The 18,318-nt window shown below is 40.1% G+C and overlaps 1 protein-coding gene across 2 annotated transcripts in view; it reads right to left on the bottom strand.

Moving 5' to 3' along the window:
• ADAMTSL3 (ADAMTS like 3) overlaps positions 1–13,690 on the bottom strand; it is a 177,415-nt gene extending 163,725 nt beyond the window's left edge. Inside the window, exons 1-2 of one of the 2 annotated variants that reach the window (XM_030456756.1) lie at positions 13,514–13,690; positions 12,107–12,198 (exon numbers count right to left, since the gene is read on the bottom strand). In XM_030456756.1, coding sequence (XP_030312616.1) covers positions 12,107–12,181 — 75 coding nt within the window. In that variant the 5' untranslated portion in view covers positions 12,182–12,198; positions 13,514–13,690. The remainder of the gene's footprint in view (positions 1–12,106; positions 12,199–13,513) is intronic. The other variant, XM_030456757.1, reaches the window with a different exon arrangement.
• Between the last annotated feature and the right edge of the window lie 4,628 nt (positions 13,691–18,318).

The following is an 18,318-nucleotide window of genomic DNA, read 5'->3' as shown; positions in this document are numbered from 1 at the left end:
GTACTGCAGCTGAGACCATCTGGTACCAAGAGCACATATAAACAGCATGGGCTCATAGGGCAGCCCTCCAAACAGAGGGATGGATGAGCTACACCAGCATTTTTAAAACTGAACAGAATTTGAAAAGTATCAATGCAAATGCCTCCACAAAGAGTAATAACAGTTTCTGAAAGCAAAATCCATTAGAGTCAGAACCCCACCAATATAAATTTTATTTCAAGCACTCTGTGCCTGACCTATATCTAGTGTTAATTATGCAGCTCTGCCAAGCTACTTTATTTAGAGAGCCAATTCCAACATAATAAATAGATCAGGAAAGCTGGTACCCATTTTACAAGACAATCAGGCCACTGCAAGCCCCAGTTCACAAAAGTATTCAACCTAGCAAGCTGCATCACATGAAATATCACTCCCTGTATTTCTTGATCCACATTCTCATTTGGCTGTGCAAGATCTGTTTGTGTCTTTCTCAACTAAAGACAAGGGTAAATCACTTCATACTGAGCAGAGCAGAATGCCTCAGCAGCCTTCAGCTAACTCAGATTCAGAGTAACTCAACTACAGACATTCTCATTTCTGAGACTTTGTTAGTACAGTTACACATATATATGCGCATATTTCCCTATAGCATACATATAGGAATAAAGCCTAAACCTAGCAGTGAGCTAAGGCTTTCAGCATTGCACATGACTACCTAAAAGGTGGGACTACTTGTATATTTTTAGGGGTATTAAATGTTCTTTACAAAAAAAAATAAAGTGCTAGTCCATCCTTGCAGATGAATAAGCACTTTGCCAGGTACTAGGTATCATCTAGCTTTGATTTAATTTGAAGATGAAGATGTAATTACTCAGGGTACCATAAATGTTTAGCTCTTTCAAACCCATCAATCTTAGACACTGACAATATCACCAAGAATTTGGGTCCTTCATCACAAGGACAGGTTAATGGAACAGGATCTGTCCCATATCACTCAGAGAATAAAAAAATATTATAAAAATTCTTAAACAGCTTAAGTACCATAGAATATTTCATGAAGGGGTTGACTGTGGTTTGATTTTGAGAAGAGCTGGGGAAGAACTATCAGGTGCAAGGATGTTGTACCAAGAAACTCTTCTCTCAGGAGACTGGACAGAGTTGATGACATGGGAAACTTGGGTTGCCAACTTTCTACAGAGCATGCAACACAAACTCTGGGAAAACAAGTTGGATTATGAAAACTGAAGAGAGAGACAAGCTCATTACTCAAAGATAATCTAAATTAATGTTGCCAGTTTTATCTGGATGATTACTCTTAAGATGAAGAGCTACTGCCACTTTTTCATTGCTGCTCATCTGTTTTCTTCACTTCTCAGCTCCTTTCTTTCACAAGTCCATCTGGAGCTAAGAAACCACATAAGTGAAAAGTTTGAAACCAGAAGACTGGTTTTGTGCAGCCAGCTATGCTTTCTCCATGCTTAATGCAGCTTTTCTTGACAGGAGATCCTCAGAACTCTCAGAGTAAGGTATTCTTGAACTGAGTAAGACAATGTTGAGTGATAACAGTGGAACATAAGGCTGGATTGACTATTCTGATCCAGAAATGTACATTTTCAGTTAGCATTTGCCTAATTCATTCAGATTTTGTGCCAGAGGAATCTCTTACTTCACCAGTTAAATTTTATTCATAGCTGAAGTCTGTATTCAGAATAAGACTGGACTATTATGGAGGCAAAGACTTATAAAAATTGAAAACTCCCTTTGAAACACATGCTTTCCAGTAAAAGCAGCTAGCAAAATGCAAAGCACGGTCAACATTCCAACACCATGATGTCAATTTTCATATGCACAGACAAAATGCTACATGGAGAAATCAACCCTCTCTTGTTTATGGTGTGCTTGTCTGTCCCTCTGTTTTCATTAGCAGAACTGCACCGTGCCATGGAGAATGCAATCCTTCAAAAGGTTCAAAGGAATCTTCTGAATATAGTAAATGGGCAAAAAAAAAAAAAAAAATCACATCAAATTTTAAAAAACTTAATTTCCATGTTCTGCTTCAGTTCTTTCTTTCAAATAGCAAACATGCTTTAAGGACTGGGTTTGATGATTCCCTTTGCAGTAGTTCAGAGAAATTTCTGCCAACATGGATGGTCAGGAACACCTGATAAAATGGTCTTCAATGACACACAATAAAAAGTTACATAGAAAATGGAAATCACTTGAAATTTTGCAAGGTTTATAAACAACAGGCAAACTATTTTTCCAATTATCTTTGCTTTTTTTTTTTTCCAGTTGGATAAATGCAGCCAATTTTCAAGAAAACTAACAGCTGCAGACACAGATTTAAATGCCATCTGTCCCTAGCAGTTACATGAAGAAGAAATTAAGTGATTCACACCACACAACAGGAAATATAATAACCAGCTAGTTAGCACTAATGAAATTCAGCCTGTTTGCTTCTTATGGGCAGGTCTTACACAGGAAAAACTCCCACTGATGTCTCAGGCATAGTTCCTGCAGACTTCGCTGGCACTGGCAAGTGCAGAACGTTGTACCTGGGAAGTAGGGAGCCTGAATTTTACAAAATAAGGTTTCACTTGTGCCACAGTAACCTAATCAAGTCCAGGGGCTTCCTCAGCCTGGATCCCTTGCAGGACTGAGTTTTCATTGTGCTTAGGCTGAGCTCTCATACCACCACTGATTCAATCTGAACTTTGGCAGACCTGTGATACAGGTAAAGAGGACAAGGGTCTTCTTCAGTTTTCTCAAATTTTGGTCTTAACATTTTTAAATAAAATAAAGTCAACAGTCCTGTATTTTTCCCATTTCTAAACAGTAGTTTCTGTATGGCATATGACAGATGACTTACAGAAGTCTAATTGAGCAAGAAAAATAAGCAATTATAAACAAACACATCATTGGTGTTTGCTATGGACATAATTTAAGCAAGTTCAAAAGCTCAGAACAAGACCCACATATTCTGTTATCCCAGCTAAGGCCCTTCTCAAGATGGTTATCTAGAGGAAGAAATTTTCTCCAAGAAAAGCTTAGTGTTCCCAGTACTTCTCTGTTGCCCTTGGAGAAACCAAGAAAGTTTTTTTTAAAAAAAGATTAAAATGCAGCTTAACTAAATATTAAAAATATACAGAAAATTTTCCCTTTCAAAGTAACACTGCTATTTAAGACTAGGTAAAGATTTAAAAGGTTGCAAGCTAAGAACAGGTAATGCTAACAGGATATTTGAAAGGCCCACAAGACTTGCAACATTAAGGAAAATGTATTTGCGTACTGATCTAATTGCTTACTAATTTTCAGATCTATTCCCACTGGATAAGTAATGGCATTTTAAGCCCAGCCCCTGGCATTAAAAATACATTTGTAGTTTCCTCTTAGTAGAAGATAAACAGCTGCATAGTAAAAACCCATATATTAAGATGGCATTCTGGAGGTTTTCTTATAGTTTTAATCAACCTATTGTGTTCCAGATTTATCTAAAAGAGGTGGGAAATGGGAAAAGAATTTGGGTGCACAGCTTTACACTGGGGTGAAGGCAAGTGATCATTCATGCAGGGAAAATGTCTGAAATATTTGTGTCTTACAGAAGAACTGACCATATAATAAAAGTGGAATTTAAGCCAAGCCTTATTTAGTAAAATATCAGAAGCCATTTCTCTATTTTATCTTGCTCAAGGAAATACCAGTGTTTGTTTAAAAACAAGAAACTACTCCGGCAATTAAGCAAGATGACCCCATTTCCATTGCACACTTTAAAAATAATTCCAAAGCCTTAAAATTTGAAAATGCACCAAAACCAAAAATGTTTGTAGAGAACAAAATCAATAACAATGTCATAAAAATAAATACTCCAGGCAGACATGAAGAAACTCAATGTAGACACCTACATAGGTTTTGAGCAAGTTCCTCTGCATCCAGGATATACCTCCAGATACACCTGGAGACTTTTAAAGAGATAAGTCACAAGTTACAGTGGGTCAAGGCATTAGTTCTAACTTCTGCTTAAAGGATACTCAAGCACAGCCCCCCTAAGAAAATCAAAATTACTTAAGAAGCTCAGACACTGGTGCAGATCCATGCCAAACATATATTGTCTATATTGCAGTACTTAGTGGATCTTTCCAGTACTCATTCTGTGCCTCCTGAAGCCTGTGTAACCTTCTACTCAAAAAACCCCAAACCTATGACAAGGAGTGCTAAAGATCATTACATGGAGGACAAACACTTTTCATTGCTTAATACTATAAATTAATGGTACTCAGTTCTTATGCTGGAAAGAAAAATGTTAACAGCTGATGCTGTCTACCTTCTCCACACCTTTCGTAAAGGGACCAGAACTGTATAGAGCACTCAAGTGTGATTAAGGATGATGCCCTTTGCTTTGTTCAAACCTTCCCTTCATAACATTTTCTACCATTCAATTTGCACTGCTAACTGCTTCCAAGCTCTGAACTGGCTGTTTCGCAAAAAAACTCCTTAGAGAATCACCAGTATGCAGGAAAAGTGTAATTGTTAGTCGAGAAACCATCTTATATTAATATAAAGTTATGGAATCAGGTCACAGAGCCTCTTCAAGCAGTCTTATCAGCTCCTGGCATTAAGATAACACCTACATAGCATGTAACATACATGACATTTCTCCAGTGAGACATGTATTTCCTCTTCCACTTTCTAACATAAGTGTTGATGTGATCAGGTGGAAGAATCAGTAGTATTTCAGATGTACCTGGCAGTTTCCAACTAGAATGTCATCTACCAAGCAGGCAATACTCAAGACACTACTAAACTATTGGTTTTTTCAGTCAACATCCATGTTAGTCAACGAGGGAACAGTTTAAAACTATTTGGAGACTCAAGAAAACAAAACAGCAAATGAGTAATGAGACCTTGAAAACATCTAATAAAAGCAGACTCTCAAGAGAGGAAGCCAAACCATACTTTAGCATATTTCATTTGTTATACATCCACAGAGAGCACTGAGCTTGTTTAGCCTTCTGCTTCCACATCACTGCTGCATCCAACCAGAGGCTGCAGAAGCTGGGAAAGCAAGAAAAACCCTATGAGAAAAGTCAAGTCTGAACATACCATAACCAGGACTTGGAATGTCCTTTCACATTTCTCCATCCCAGTAGATGTCCTGGAGCAGCCACAAGCAGGGATATTGCACCAAAAGGGAGGGATTTTTTTTTTTTTTTTTTGGATCTAGTTAATTTCTTGCTGAATCAGCCAGCTGGGAATACAGCCAGTTCCTGCAACCTTCTCAGAGCTTCTGCAAGGTGCAGGCCAGGAAACATTTAATGCCAAACAGAGCTTGAGAGAAGACAATCTCTTCACATTCTGTAGCTGTGCAGGTGTGTCCATGTCATCTTACTTTTGTGATTCCAAAAGGCAATAGATCAGGCAGCTAAAACTCTCTATGTCTGCATTTACTATAGAGTGAAACTCATCTTTTCAAATATACACACTATAAACCATACCCTGTTCTGCTTGCCTGCACAAAAGAGATTCCTATAAATTTTAAGCAGCATTAATTTTTGGCAAAGCACCTGGTGATAGAAAAAAAACATTACATAAATAAATGTTTCCCCATATAAACAAACACTCTGCTTATTTAATGCTACAAAACAGCATCATTAGCCAGTTAGGACCTCCCACCATGACACAAATAGCAGTTACCATACAACAACTATCTAGTAATTGCAATCCTAAATGCATTTTTAATATTGTCTCACAATTTAATCGAGCTGACTTGCATTCACTGTGTTTCTAGTGGATCCAGAAGCATGACAAACTGACAATTCTTGGAAACCACATTTCTCAAAACAGACTGAGAATACTGTTTTCATTTTCTCTCCATAATGATGTTAAATCTAATAAATGCAAAATTAGAAACAGAAAAAATATTGTTCCTCAACAATTTATGTAATATGCTGTCTGGAAGGGATATATTAGGCCAAGTTTTCAAGAACTGCCCTCCCTTTATGAAGACATGATGCTTGTACTTCCACTTCTCATCTACACACCCAGGTACTAAAATTTACACATCAGAAACCTATTCTTTCAAGCCTTTTACAGGTGAAAGTTTCGGTTTAATCAGCTTTAATTTGATGAAACATATATTCTGATCCAGAATTCTGGATGTAGCTCCCACTGGATTAATTGAAACTTATTTTACTTGTTTAAAAACAATCTAGCTAGCCACCTACCTATAAAGTACTTAACAGCATTTGTGTTTGACTTGAGACATAAGTCTTACTGAAGAATCATCAAAACAAAGGCTCCACATCACACAGACCTTTCTGAAAATGCTGCTATATCTGCATTAAGTTTAGCATCTTTGTCTGGCTGACAGTCATCAGAAAGTGAGAGCTGTACTTCCTCCTAGAAGCTGGAGTGAGGCCATTTTGAAAATATGACCCTTAAGTTCAAGAGCACTTGACAGTGTACATACTTCAGCTAATATCAATATCTCCTCTTATGGGAAAGAAAATTATACACATACTTTCAAAGCCTAAAGGAATTTTTTATCCATCAGTGACAAAGTGTGTTAGAGGCCATATCAGAACTGCAGTGCTACATAATTCCTACGTGGGTCTTAGTTGTCACTCCAGAGCTGCCATGGCTGTATCCAGTGTCTCTTCTGGAATGCTGAGCTCCCCAGCAAACTGTACTTCAGAAAACAAACCCACTCTTTCACCATGCATAAAGTCCATGTTTCACACAGATTTTTCTTAATAAGAATTACACTGGAATTGTTTGTGTTGGACTGTATGGAGTAATTATCAACAAAATAAAGTCTTAACAATGCACTGACTTCACAGTAAAGTGCGAAGTTTGATATAACTCCTGTCCAAAAATTTCTTTCATAGCCATACAGCACAAAAGAGTAGAGAGGTGCAATTATAAATCTGCTTCCCCTATCACTGAAATGAATATATTTTACTACTTTCATACAAGCTATGTTACATTTGGTGCTTAATCCCCAGATCCTATATTCAGGTGAGCATGGAGAACTATTTCAAAAGCTTCAGGTCTAAAAATTACAGATAAATACATCAATATGTGAATCCTACAGGTACTCGAAGTACAAGCAAATAAAGAGTCAGATCTTAAACTATGTTATTTTGAAGCAAAACTCATTATTTTGGGTGGCAAAATCATGATTTTTAAATGAATGGTAAAGGGCTTTGATATCAGTACAATCAACCATGTACATTTCTCATGATGCAAAGGCTGGGATGGAACTGGGTGCACAGAGTGAAACTGCCACCTCAGTGCCATTTCTGCCCCAGTTTGGGAAGGAGTATGAAGGATCCAGCTGCACCAAGCAGACCTGAATCAGTAATTATCAGTGACCAAGCATTCAAATATCTGTTCAGATTATCCTAGAGCTATTCCTTCATTTCCTCACTACTATGTCAAGGTAGATAACATCAGCTGTTGTGAAAGATTTTTCCTACATGTGAGGCATCTCTAAGCATTCAATCCTTGGCCATCTGATTTAGGAATGAGCAATCCATAGCATTGTGCACAACTGACTTGAGAATCTCTGTCCAATTTTTAGTGTAAACAATGCAAATTACATCACAGTGATAACTCATACTCATGTCTGAAAATGCAGATACAGAATTCTAAATCTGGCTGGATGTGGAGGCTACACCACCTTTTCCACATCATAATGTATGGGTTTGGACCATGCTTGAGCTGCCTTTCCTAATTTGTATCACTGCAAGCATCAGTCATAATAACTACAATAAAAATATTGAGAAAATTAAAAGAAACAAATAAATAGCAAAAGGATACTTTCACTGATATCATCTGTACTCTTGGTCATCTCTTATAGCCGACTTAAATTTTTATGAGTACATTTTTTAAAATAAGTATTCATACATGGTTTGTGTCTCAAGTCACAAGACAGATTCATCACAATTTTCTGGCAATTCACCTCTCTTGGATTGTAAATTGGGGGTAACAGCAGTTCAGATCCTATGAGCACTGGCTGAGCAATCATTATTAGTCATAAATTCAAAGCAAGTTTAGAAACTTACACAACTTTTCTGGTAATGCTGTCACTGAGTTACAACCTTGTCGATAACAATGAATATTTAAAGTCAGAACACTTCTACAGAGACTCAAAAATGTTATTTGTCTGCAGCTGAGGCATTTCAACCTTCAAACTAAGAATAAAACCACAGACCTATTGAGGCTGATGGCAGAACTCCAGATGGGTGCAGAATTACAACCTGCCTACAAAAAATCTGAAGCTGCTTCAGATTTAACTCTGAACTTGCAAATCTCATCCTGATATTTTTGATTAAAGTTACTGGAGATTTAAGAACCCCTACTATTGTGCGGCATGTAGGTCGGAATCCATTTTCTGAACAGCAGTATGCAATACATTCAGTGACTGTAAAACAATATTCCAAAGGTTTTCCACAAAGATGGTCTCCAAGTCCAGTATGTCGTGTAATGGACATCAGATTTTTGGCCTTGCTGAGCTCAACCTTGAAGACATTTACTGTGTTGGTAGTTTTTGGAAGATTTGTTATGGCAGAATCATTTTGAATAAGATAATGTTTTCAGCATGTATATACTTTACATCCAAAATATCACAGATAGTTAGAAAAAAACATAATGCAGGCAGGGATTGTAGGACCATAAATCAGGGGAGCAACCAATAGTTTATTCAATGAATATGTGACCTATGAAGCTTTCCCTCCCACAGAAACCCAGAGCTTCTTTAATATCCAGACATGGTGTGTTTGCTCTTATTCCCTCTTCAGACATTAGCAACCCCATGGTCTTTGGAGGTGGAATGGACTGACTTGTAGAGGGTTTAACTAGGACTGTAGGAACCTAAGAAAATATCAGTGTATTCTTGATGTGAAATCAACATACCAGAGAATAAATCTAAAATGCATCCATGTGTAAAATTCCTGATGATATGGATTTGTCTATATGAATCTGTTAGCCATCTGCTGCCATTAATCTGTTAGTAAGAATATACAGATATAGAGTCTTGCATGCATTCCATAACAAATATAACACCACCTAGCTGAATGATGCTATAAAATGTTATCACAAATTTAAGAGAGAGTGGGTTACCAGGCTGAACATCCTGTCTTTGCCATTAGCAGTAGGGACCTTTGTGTGCTCAAGAGATAACTTCAAACAACAAAACTGGACTTGAACTTATATTTTGTTCATTAGCTTAACCATCTCCTAAAGTCACTGGTACTGATAACTCATCTGCTACATTGTGAGAGAAATGCAGAGCCTTTTACACCATATTTAGCAATAAATACACATGAGTAGTTACATTTAAGGCCATGAATCTAATTAATTTTCACAAATACAATCCACGGACTACAGTAACTTCTTTGGATAGTTACTTAATCATTTAAGTATTTAGAAATAATTAATTAATCCACATTGCTTCTACCACTTGGTGGTGGGTTGTTGGGTTTTCTTGTTTGTTTTTATGAAAAACAGACAGGTATCATTCACTTGGATTACCATTGGGTTTAGACTACTGCAGTTCCATACATTTGATATTGGCACATTTCAGAGAAAGTAGGCTCTATGTATGCAAAAGAACACAGCCACAGCCAACCTGTAAGCAGTCCCATCTTGAGTCAAGTTTCTGCCACTCATCTTGGTCACAGATGTGTTTTCATGAGCACACAGCTCAACAATACTCAGTGGTAAACTATTCACTGGGTTGTCCTATACTCACAGACCAGTACAGCAATTAATCTGCCTTTGACAAAGTAGTTCTGTCAAGCCTGAGATGCTGTGTATCTGGAAGGGCAGAGTTCATTTTGGAGCCCAGCTAAACATCATGCTGTGCCTGTTACCCTGCTATACAGACTTAGAAAAACTCCTTTAACCAAAGTTAACTTCCATTTCTTCTCAGTAACAGCTACCTCTTTTTCACAACTTCTCATGTGAAAGTTTTCTTTGCCTTACATTCATACCACATTTCCACCACATTCTTTTCAAATGGTCATTATTTTATGCTGTACCTGCCTCAAGCAGGATGAAATTAATCAATTGCACCTAAGTGCCATGACATAGACTTGTGACCTTGCCCAGCATCCAATTGTTTCTAATTGATTAGCTCCAGACATAAGTACCTTAATAGCCAAAACCAACAAAAGTGGAAGCTATGGTACAATAGTAGGGTAGAATGACTGTGTGTGGTCTATATAGCATGGCCCCAAGCAACCAATTAAAGAATTAATGGTTACTGGATACCAAAAATGTTATGTTAAAGAATATAAAATACCTTTAATGTGACTAAAATTGTGATAAAATACCTAAAACTTAGGAGCAGAAGGGCCTCCTACAAGATTGGGGTTAACTGCTAATGACTCAAATACACCAAATAGATCAGAGAATTTCAAAGAACAAACAAGACCAAAAAATTTGACCTGGATTGAAATGTTCACAAAGCTGCTCACAATTGCCTATTGATTACTACAATGTGTTTGGGTTGTTTTTATTATAAAGTGACAAGTGAAACTATGCCAAACCATTTCTGCAGAAGAGGAAACTTTGCCACTGGTTCCAGTTCTACAATAAGAAAAATATGAAAGAAAAAAAATACAAGAAACTTTAAAAAAAAAAGAAAAAGAAAAAAAAGAAAAAGCGTCTCTTCATGATAAAAAGGCACAAATAGAAAAACCTGACATTTCCCTTCTCTGAAACTCTGTTCTCATCTTGAATAAAACTATTAAGTGAACTTCACATATTCCTCTTGTTTTATAGGGATGATCACTACACCATCACTCAATTGCCACAAAAACACAAGCTGAGCAGGCAGAGCAAATCAATAATGGTTTTGTTCTTACGTAAGAAACATGCAAGCAAAAAGAAGATCCCACTGCTGCCCTATCTGCTTGGACATGAGCTGAATCTACCTCAGTTTACTGCACAATCAATAAGAAATTTAATATTTTTTTCTCTTATAGCAAGTTCTTTATTCAAGTAACCAGTGTATTTTCATGACAACCATAATTCAGATACAGGAGGTGCTCATGAACAGGTAGCTTCAAAGTGGCTCATAGCAAACAGTGTGCCCATCAGTGCTACTGAGGATAGGTTGGAGCCCTACTCCCGAAACCTACAAGTCTACCCTAAATCATTCGTAGCTTACTCAGCTGTCTAGTACAGTCTCCTCAGTTCTTCCTACTCCTTTGGAATTTACTTTTGTCTGCTCTATTTTCCTTCACTTCAAAACTTACTCACAATGTATGTTTAATGCCCAGTAAACCAGGCTCCACTTTGAAACCACATTTTCTCAGCATTGCAATAGGACAAACAATATACAACCCTGTTTTTACTTAAAATCCAGATTTTACTTTTTTGTCAAAAACTACTACAATACTTTAAAAAAATATTTATTAAAAAAATATTCTCTGGTTTATTTAGCAGTCTTTTTCTAAGGATTTCTGTATTTAGGTATAATTAGGAATGAAGAATCATCCTTGATATATTTTTTTGCTGTGGGAACCATCATTGTAGAGAATGACATACTAAAACAACATCTCTGCTTCATGCCAGCACACCATATTTCTTGAAATACTCACTTCTTGGAACTGATTAGGCTCATGTGTCAGGCAATACATCAGTTGGCAGCTATGGTTTTCCTCCATGGTTCCTGTGTTCACTGAACACTTGAGTAAAAGACCTTTTTGGACCACTTTGCCCCTCGAACACTGACTTTGAACACTTTAGATGTTTCTAGCCAGGTATTTATATAATCCTTGTCACTTACAGTATCTTAACTATTATCAGGTGCTAAAACACCTGGGGACAAAGAGCAGCTGTACTGCCTAGAAAGATCCATGGCATCCCACCTCTGGAAAGATCTCCCTTTGGTTATGTGGTAATGTCAGGTACAGTGTTACCAGAAACAGAGAGAGTATTAATTTCCCCCATGGATGTCTTTCAAATTCTGTTCAGTGAAAGGAAAGCCTTCTCATTGGAAACCTTTCACTTACAATGCAGTTTCTTCAGTTTTCTGTTTAAAACACAGTAATGCAAAGTGTGTAGCAAGATCATCTAATGAAGGACCTGGCATGACAACAGCTACAAGTTTATCACCTACCTGTAGATGGGCATAGATAGCAATAGCAAGCCAAGTGATCTCCCAGGAGAGCCCTGTGGCTCTAGGGCTGGCCATCCTTGTGCCTTGAGGCTCTGCTGAGAGAAATTGTTTCATGTTACAAACAAAATCAGGTGGGTTTTGCCAAAATTTCGACGACTAAAGCAAACTGGTCAAAGGCATGGAACCAGGCTTTGGAAGCAATGCAATGCAAACACCGGAGCTTTGCGCTGGCCAGAGGGAGCAGACGTGCAGTGCATGCCATGAGCACAGCCTGCAGGGTGAGGTAGTTCTAATTAGGGAACAGAAAGGGGGAGAAATTGAAGGATTTGGGAAGGTGACGATAGTGGGAAAGTTTTATCATCTCCTGAATGTAGGTCACTTTATCAGATTGGGAACCCATCCCATCTTGATCTCCAGAAGGTAAAATCCAAGGAGCATAGGATTTCTGGTGCACTGTTATAGCATTTTCACCCACCCAAAGCCGAGAGCCCAGCCCTAGGACTTCAAAATTCATTTGCACTACCTTTGAAAGCTCTGACCCTAACAGTGCAGAGGCTAAATTCATCAAGGCAGAGAACAAAATATTAAACTCATCGATTTAGTCACCATCACAGTCCCAACACAAAAATGCCAGTCACTTTTACTAAAACTTTTAATTTTGAATTGCCAACAAGAAAAAATATCATTGTTAATTCCCAGTGTCAATGTATCTTTTTTCCTCAGACTATTCATTACTAGTTATCTCAAAATAGCACAGGTTCCATGCAACCCCAGTACACATGCACACAAACAGCCCTCCCTACTCTTCCTTTCTCCCAGCCACCACCCCACTATTTTGCAAAGCCCCACAGTGAATGCAGATCTCCTTCCAAAAAAGTACTCCTTCCTAAAAGGTCAGATATCCCAAAGGAAAACGATATATTCAAACAATTCTTGCACCTGTCAACTAAACATAATTAAGGTTCCTTACAGAAATAAGTGATTTATACCCTCCCTCCTCAAAAATTAAAAAGCTCCCCTCCCTCCCAAAAGCTTTGCCGCTCCTGAATCCTTTTGTCATTTAAAAGTTTCAATTAACTAGGGCAATAACAGAAGGAAAACTTCCCTCCCTCCTCTTTGCCAGGCATTGCCGAGAGCCCCAGCTGGCCAAACACACCGGACCCCGGTACTTCACAGGTGTCGGTGCCCGGGCTGCCCAAGTGTTCAGCAACCCACCCTCTCCGCGCTGTGTTCCCAGACGACCCTCAACCAGCCCCGTGGCCGCCTGCGTTTATTTTGCACCTATGCGGCCGGTCCGCTGGAGCCGCCTGCGGGGCCCGGCCGCCGCCGCCTCCTCCCTCCCGGGAATCCGCTTGGGGAATCGGGTCGGGATGGCTGCCGCTGGCTCCTCTCTCCGAGCTCACCCACCTGGTGCGGTGTCCCAGCTCCCGGCTCGGCGGGGAGAGCTCAGCGGGGCTGGGGCCGGTAGGGAGGCGGGGAGCGGGTCCGACTCTGCCGGCGCCTCCTTCCCGCTTGCAGGGCAGGGGCGAGCCTTGCCTGTCACGGCACCGGGGATACAGCATCCTGCATCACCAGCGGCAGCCCCTCCCTCAGGCCAGGCTCCAGCCCACCGCCGCACGTTAGCCAAGGTCCTACAGGCAGCTGGCAGCGGGCCGCCCCCGCCCGCCCGCCGCAGCCCGGTCCCGGCCAAAGGCGCCCGGGCGCCTCCACCTGCGGCCCGGCCCGGCGACCGCTCCGCCGCGGCGGCTCGGCACCCCCCGCGCAGCCGCTGCCTTCCCGGTCAGCGCAACCGGGCGGGCGGCCAAGGGGGCCAAGCCCCCCTCCGCGTCTCCCCGGCTGCGGAGGCACTGGCGGCGCTCCGATGCCGGCGGCCGAGACCCCCGCAGCCCGGGACCAAGTGGTTCGTCTTCCCCCGAGGGGTAAAGGCTACCGTGAAGTCAGCTCCCAAATCTGATGCGAAGCAGCTTCCAAACCACAACCATCCTGTGTCTCATCTCCAAGTAACTCTCACAATACAGCTGCAAATCTGCTCACGCACCGCGAAGGTCTTTAATCATGCTGCCCTCTACGATATTTTTAGGTTTCCTACTGTAAATCTGACAAGTATGTCTCATACGACAGCTTTGCTCTCGTTTTCCCTCTGAGCTTTGGGCTGCTGAAGAGCAACACTAAAATCCTCTACCTTTGAGCCGCGGCTTCCTCTGGTGTCCCAAGCTTTCGTCGAGTCCTCTAAGGGCAACAAGCAGAAAAAGGCCTATTATCCCTGCCACTGAAGTTAAAAATATGATCCAGTGAACTAAACATAACCGATGAAGAGTTTGTTCAAATATGTTGCGCTGGAAAGTTTTCCAATCTGTTTCTGTTTCTCACCAGCACGGGGAAGCGCCTCCTCCATGGTTAGGAGCAGAGTGCCCTCTGCTGAAACCAGTGACGGTGCAGGCGGCCACGGGCTCTGCACGGCCCGGAGAGACCCGGCACGAAGGGTCCCGGGGACTTCACGGATTGCGCCCCAATAGCTGCGATGCCCGGGCTGCCCCCTCCACGCCGCTGTAAGGCTCGGATTGCTCTCTGCAGCTCCATCCCGGCACCCGAGGCAATCTGTTCTTTCCAGCCTACGTATTACGTGATTAGCTCAAAGTTTATCAGCTTTCTGAGAAGCTTTGCTTTCTGTTTATTTCAGTAGCTACAGGTACTTAAACCAACCACATTGTCCTTTAAGCATGACTTCAGTGATAGCCCTGCAATTTGTTATCTTCAAAATAGATATACCGGAGCAGTAAGCAGACATTTCAGACCTTATCACAAGCAACTTTAAAGCTAGAATTTATCCATCAAATCAACTGATGCAGAAAATCAGGTTTCCTATCCCAAAACTATGGCTGGTAAAACTACAAGAACAAAACCAAAAGATGGTAACTAGACAGCAAAGCTGGTCCTTAGCACTTCTAATTAGGAATGTACACAATTTACATCAAGCTCGTGTAGAGTATCACTTCTACTAAAATTATTTACCCCTTAATAGTGAGGCAGTCCCCTGAGTCTCTGAAGCAAAAGCTCCAGATTGGGATATTAATTTGGTTGTCAGATGGGCATATTTCAACAAAATATCTCTAGCTGTGTTCCTAAAACTGGTATTAGTAATGGATTACATTGAAAGGTTTGGTCCTGACATTCCTGTAGCATATTCCAAATTTAAATGCTATTATGCATTTCTTCGTTTTTTCCTTTTTCAGGGCTACTCATCTACTTTCATATCCCAGCTTACTTGGATATCTCCTTGCAACGCTGCTCCTGGTCATTTACTTCAGTTCAGTTGGCTGTGCACATCCCTAACCATAAAGGATAATCAAACATCATATACAGAAGTCTCAGAAACATTTTCTTGTCTCCTGCAATAAATCAGCATAGAAAAGTTGTGTAATAGGAAGGAGCCTAGGTTAGCTCATGTCAGATTCAGCAATTGAGTTGAGGCTGCTCTTTTACACACTTCATTCTTTGTGTGATCTCAGACCCAGGTTATAGGTTCTATGTCTGAATTTATACAGCATGTAAGAAAAGAGAGAAGCTCTGGCAAATATTAGTCACCAGAGCATTTCAGAAAGCAGTACTAAAATAAATCATGCAAGTACCCAGTGGTACCTACACCTAGTGAAATAGCAGTTTTCACTTGTGTCCAGTTCTGGGCCCCTCAGTTTAAGAAGGATGTAGAGGTCCTGGAACAGGTCCAAAGGAGGGCAACCAGGCTGGTGAAGGGACTCGAGCACAGGCCCTATGAGGAGAGGCTGAGAGAGCTGGGGCTGTTCAGCCTGGAGAAGAGGAGGCTCAGGGGAGACCTCATTGCTGTCTACAACTACCTGAAAGGAGGCTGTAGCGAGGTGGGAACTGGACTCTTTTCACAGACGACCTTCAACAAGACAAGAGGACACAGTCTTAAGTTGTGCCAGGGGAGGTTTAGGTTAGATATTAGAAAGAATTTCTTCACGGAGAGGGTGATCAGGCTATGGAATGGACTGCCCGGAGAGGTGGTAGATTCTCCGTCCCTGGAGACATTTAAAAAAAGACTGGATGTGGCACTCAGTGCCATGGTCTAGCAACTGCTCCGGTGGGTCAAGGGTTGGACTAGATGATCTCTGAGGTCCCTTCCAACCCGGTTAATTCCGTGATTCTGTGATTCTGTGAAATTGTAGTTTGCTTAATCCATTTTACCATCTACAGTCTGCTTTTGCTTTTACTACATTGAAATAATCCGGTTTAGTGAGGAAGATGAGCACCCACAAAAAAACAATATTTGGAGTATAAAATAGCCTCAGTCTACTCATGACAACTCTACAGGGCTTTGAACAGCTTTTAACAGGGCATTTTCCTGTGGGAAGCTCATTCCCATTGAAAACTGAACTATTTAAATCAGTGTTTAAATCATTTTATTTAAATTAAAATAATTATAAATTATTTAATTTGTTCACTTTAGCTCCACTCCACACCCCCACCCCTTCACTCTTTTCTCCCTAGACTTTTGATGAAGATGGAAGCTTTGGGAATTTTACTTAGACTGCATGAATCTCAGGTGGCCAAGCAATATCTGTTTGAGAAAAAAACACTTCAAAATTCACAGCACCTGCAGCTCCATAGCAGAGTCCTCCAAGAGTCACCCTAAAGTTAAAGGCCACAAACTTACAGTTTTTGGATGCCTGTCATCACTGGACAAGTTTGTCAGCAATTCTGCAAGAACTAATTGAGGTTTAAAGGATTAAAAGAAATAGCCATTCTCTAAGGCAACATTTAACTGGCCTTCTGCCCCTTCTGTTTTTTACTGTATGGACTAAAAAGTCTTCAAGTCTTCTTCTTTGCCTATTGCACTATGGTTGCACAACCTCTAGTCTAGTGTCAAGTCCTTTAGGTATTACCTTGTTAGCAATTTTAGCACACAGTCCTAATTGCCACTCATGCCACGTTAACTTGACAGACTTGGGTAAGATTTTTGAATAGGAAACCATAAGGATGCTCTTAACAATCCAAGTTCACGTGCTTAATTCCTGTATTTGTATCTTGTTCTTAATAATGCTGTTTTATTACAGACATGCTTTCCTTTTGCTGCTCTCTAAAATATGCATCATTTAAATGACATTAAATATGACATCTATAAAGCCCTTACTCTTCATAAAATTGTGAAATATGGACATTTGCACTTATTATTTCATTGCACACATAATCATGATCTTGTCCATCTGTACAGCTGGCATGGGCTTTCATGAGGAAGCTGGTGGGAAATATGATGGTCTTACCAGTTTTTTTTTATACTGACTTAAGATCATGTGTCTTCACTACCAAACACAACCATGAAATATTTTGTCATTGATTTACATTCCAATGTAACAAAAGAAAATGTCGACTTACACTCAACAGTGCAGACAGAAAAGGAAGAGAAAAAAACATTCCACAAGATAAAGCTAAGGGCAAAATTAAAAAAAATTAAATCTCTGGACTGGTAAACAAAAAGCTCTGTTCTATCACATGAAAACCACCAGATTTCCGTCCCTCAGTGAACATTAATATAATCTCTTCACGTCTAAAAGAGTAAAATCATATTTCTCTTGGTCCTAAAATGCAGGTATACATAACTCTTTAGGCTGCACTTATATATAAATATTCTCTCAAAACAAGTTCAGCTAAGCAAATCTGATTATCATGAAGGCCATTCTATCATCATAACAAAAGTCTGTACTATTCAGGAAAAAAGATGTTTGGCTAAACCACGAATTTAAAATCCATTGAAACTGTGCAGAACAACATTTGGCTCATAAATCAAGATTACGTCTAACGAATACCAAAACTGGAAGTATCCTGCTGAGGCCCCATGCAGAAACAAAATTTTGGGTTGAGGCCTCAAAGTTATCAGTAATAGAGCTGCACCTGATTGACTAATGAAAGAAAAACGTTAAATTTCCTGTAACCAGAGTCATGAGAACCCTGACCCAGTGTAATCAGTTCTCTGGCCCTGCATTGTATTTGTACAGGGTGCTTGTTTACCCTGAAATAACAAGCTCTCTGGGGTAGAGAGCAATCATGCACTGTCCCACTTCACAAATCTGTTATACCTTATGAAGAGTAAAGCTTCTATTAATACAAAGGTATAAAGTTCAGATACAGCACTGGATCTGATTTCTTGGTGTTATGGAACCCATTGCTTTCCATGTTACCTTTGTCATGGGTTT

The sequence above is a fragment of the Calypte anna genome, chromosome 10 (assembly GCF_003957555.1).
Source record: "Calypte anna isolate BGI_N300 chromosome 10, bCalAnn1_v1.p, whole genome shotgun sequence".
NCBI lineage: Eukaryota > Metazoa > Chordata > Aves > Apodiformes > Trochilidae > Calypte > Calypte anna.
Note: the sequence above shows the minus strand (reverse complement) of the source record. Positions and strands in the feature narration are given on the sequence as shown.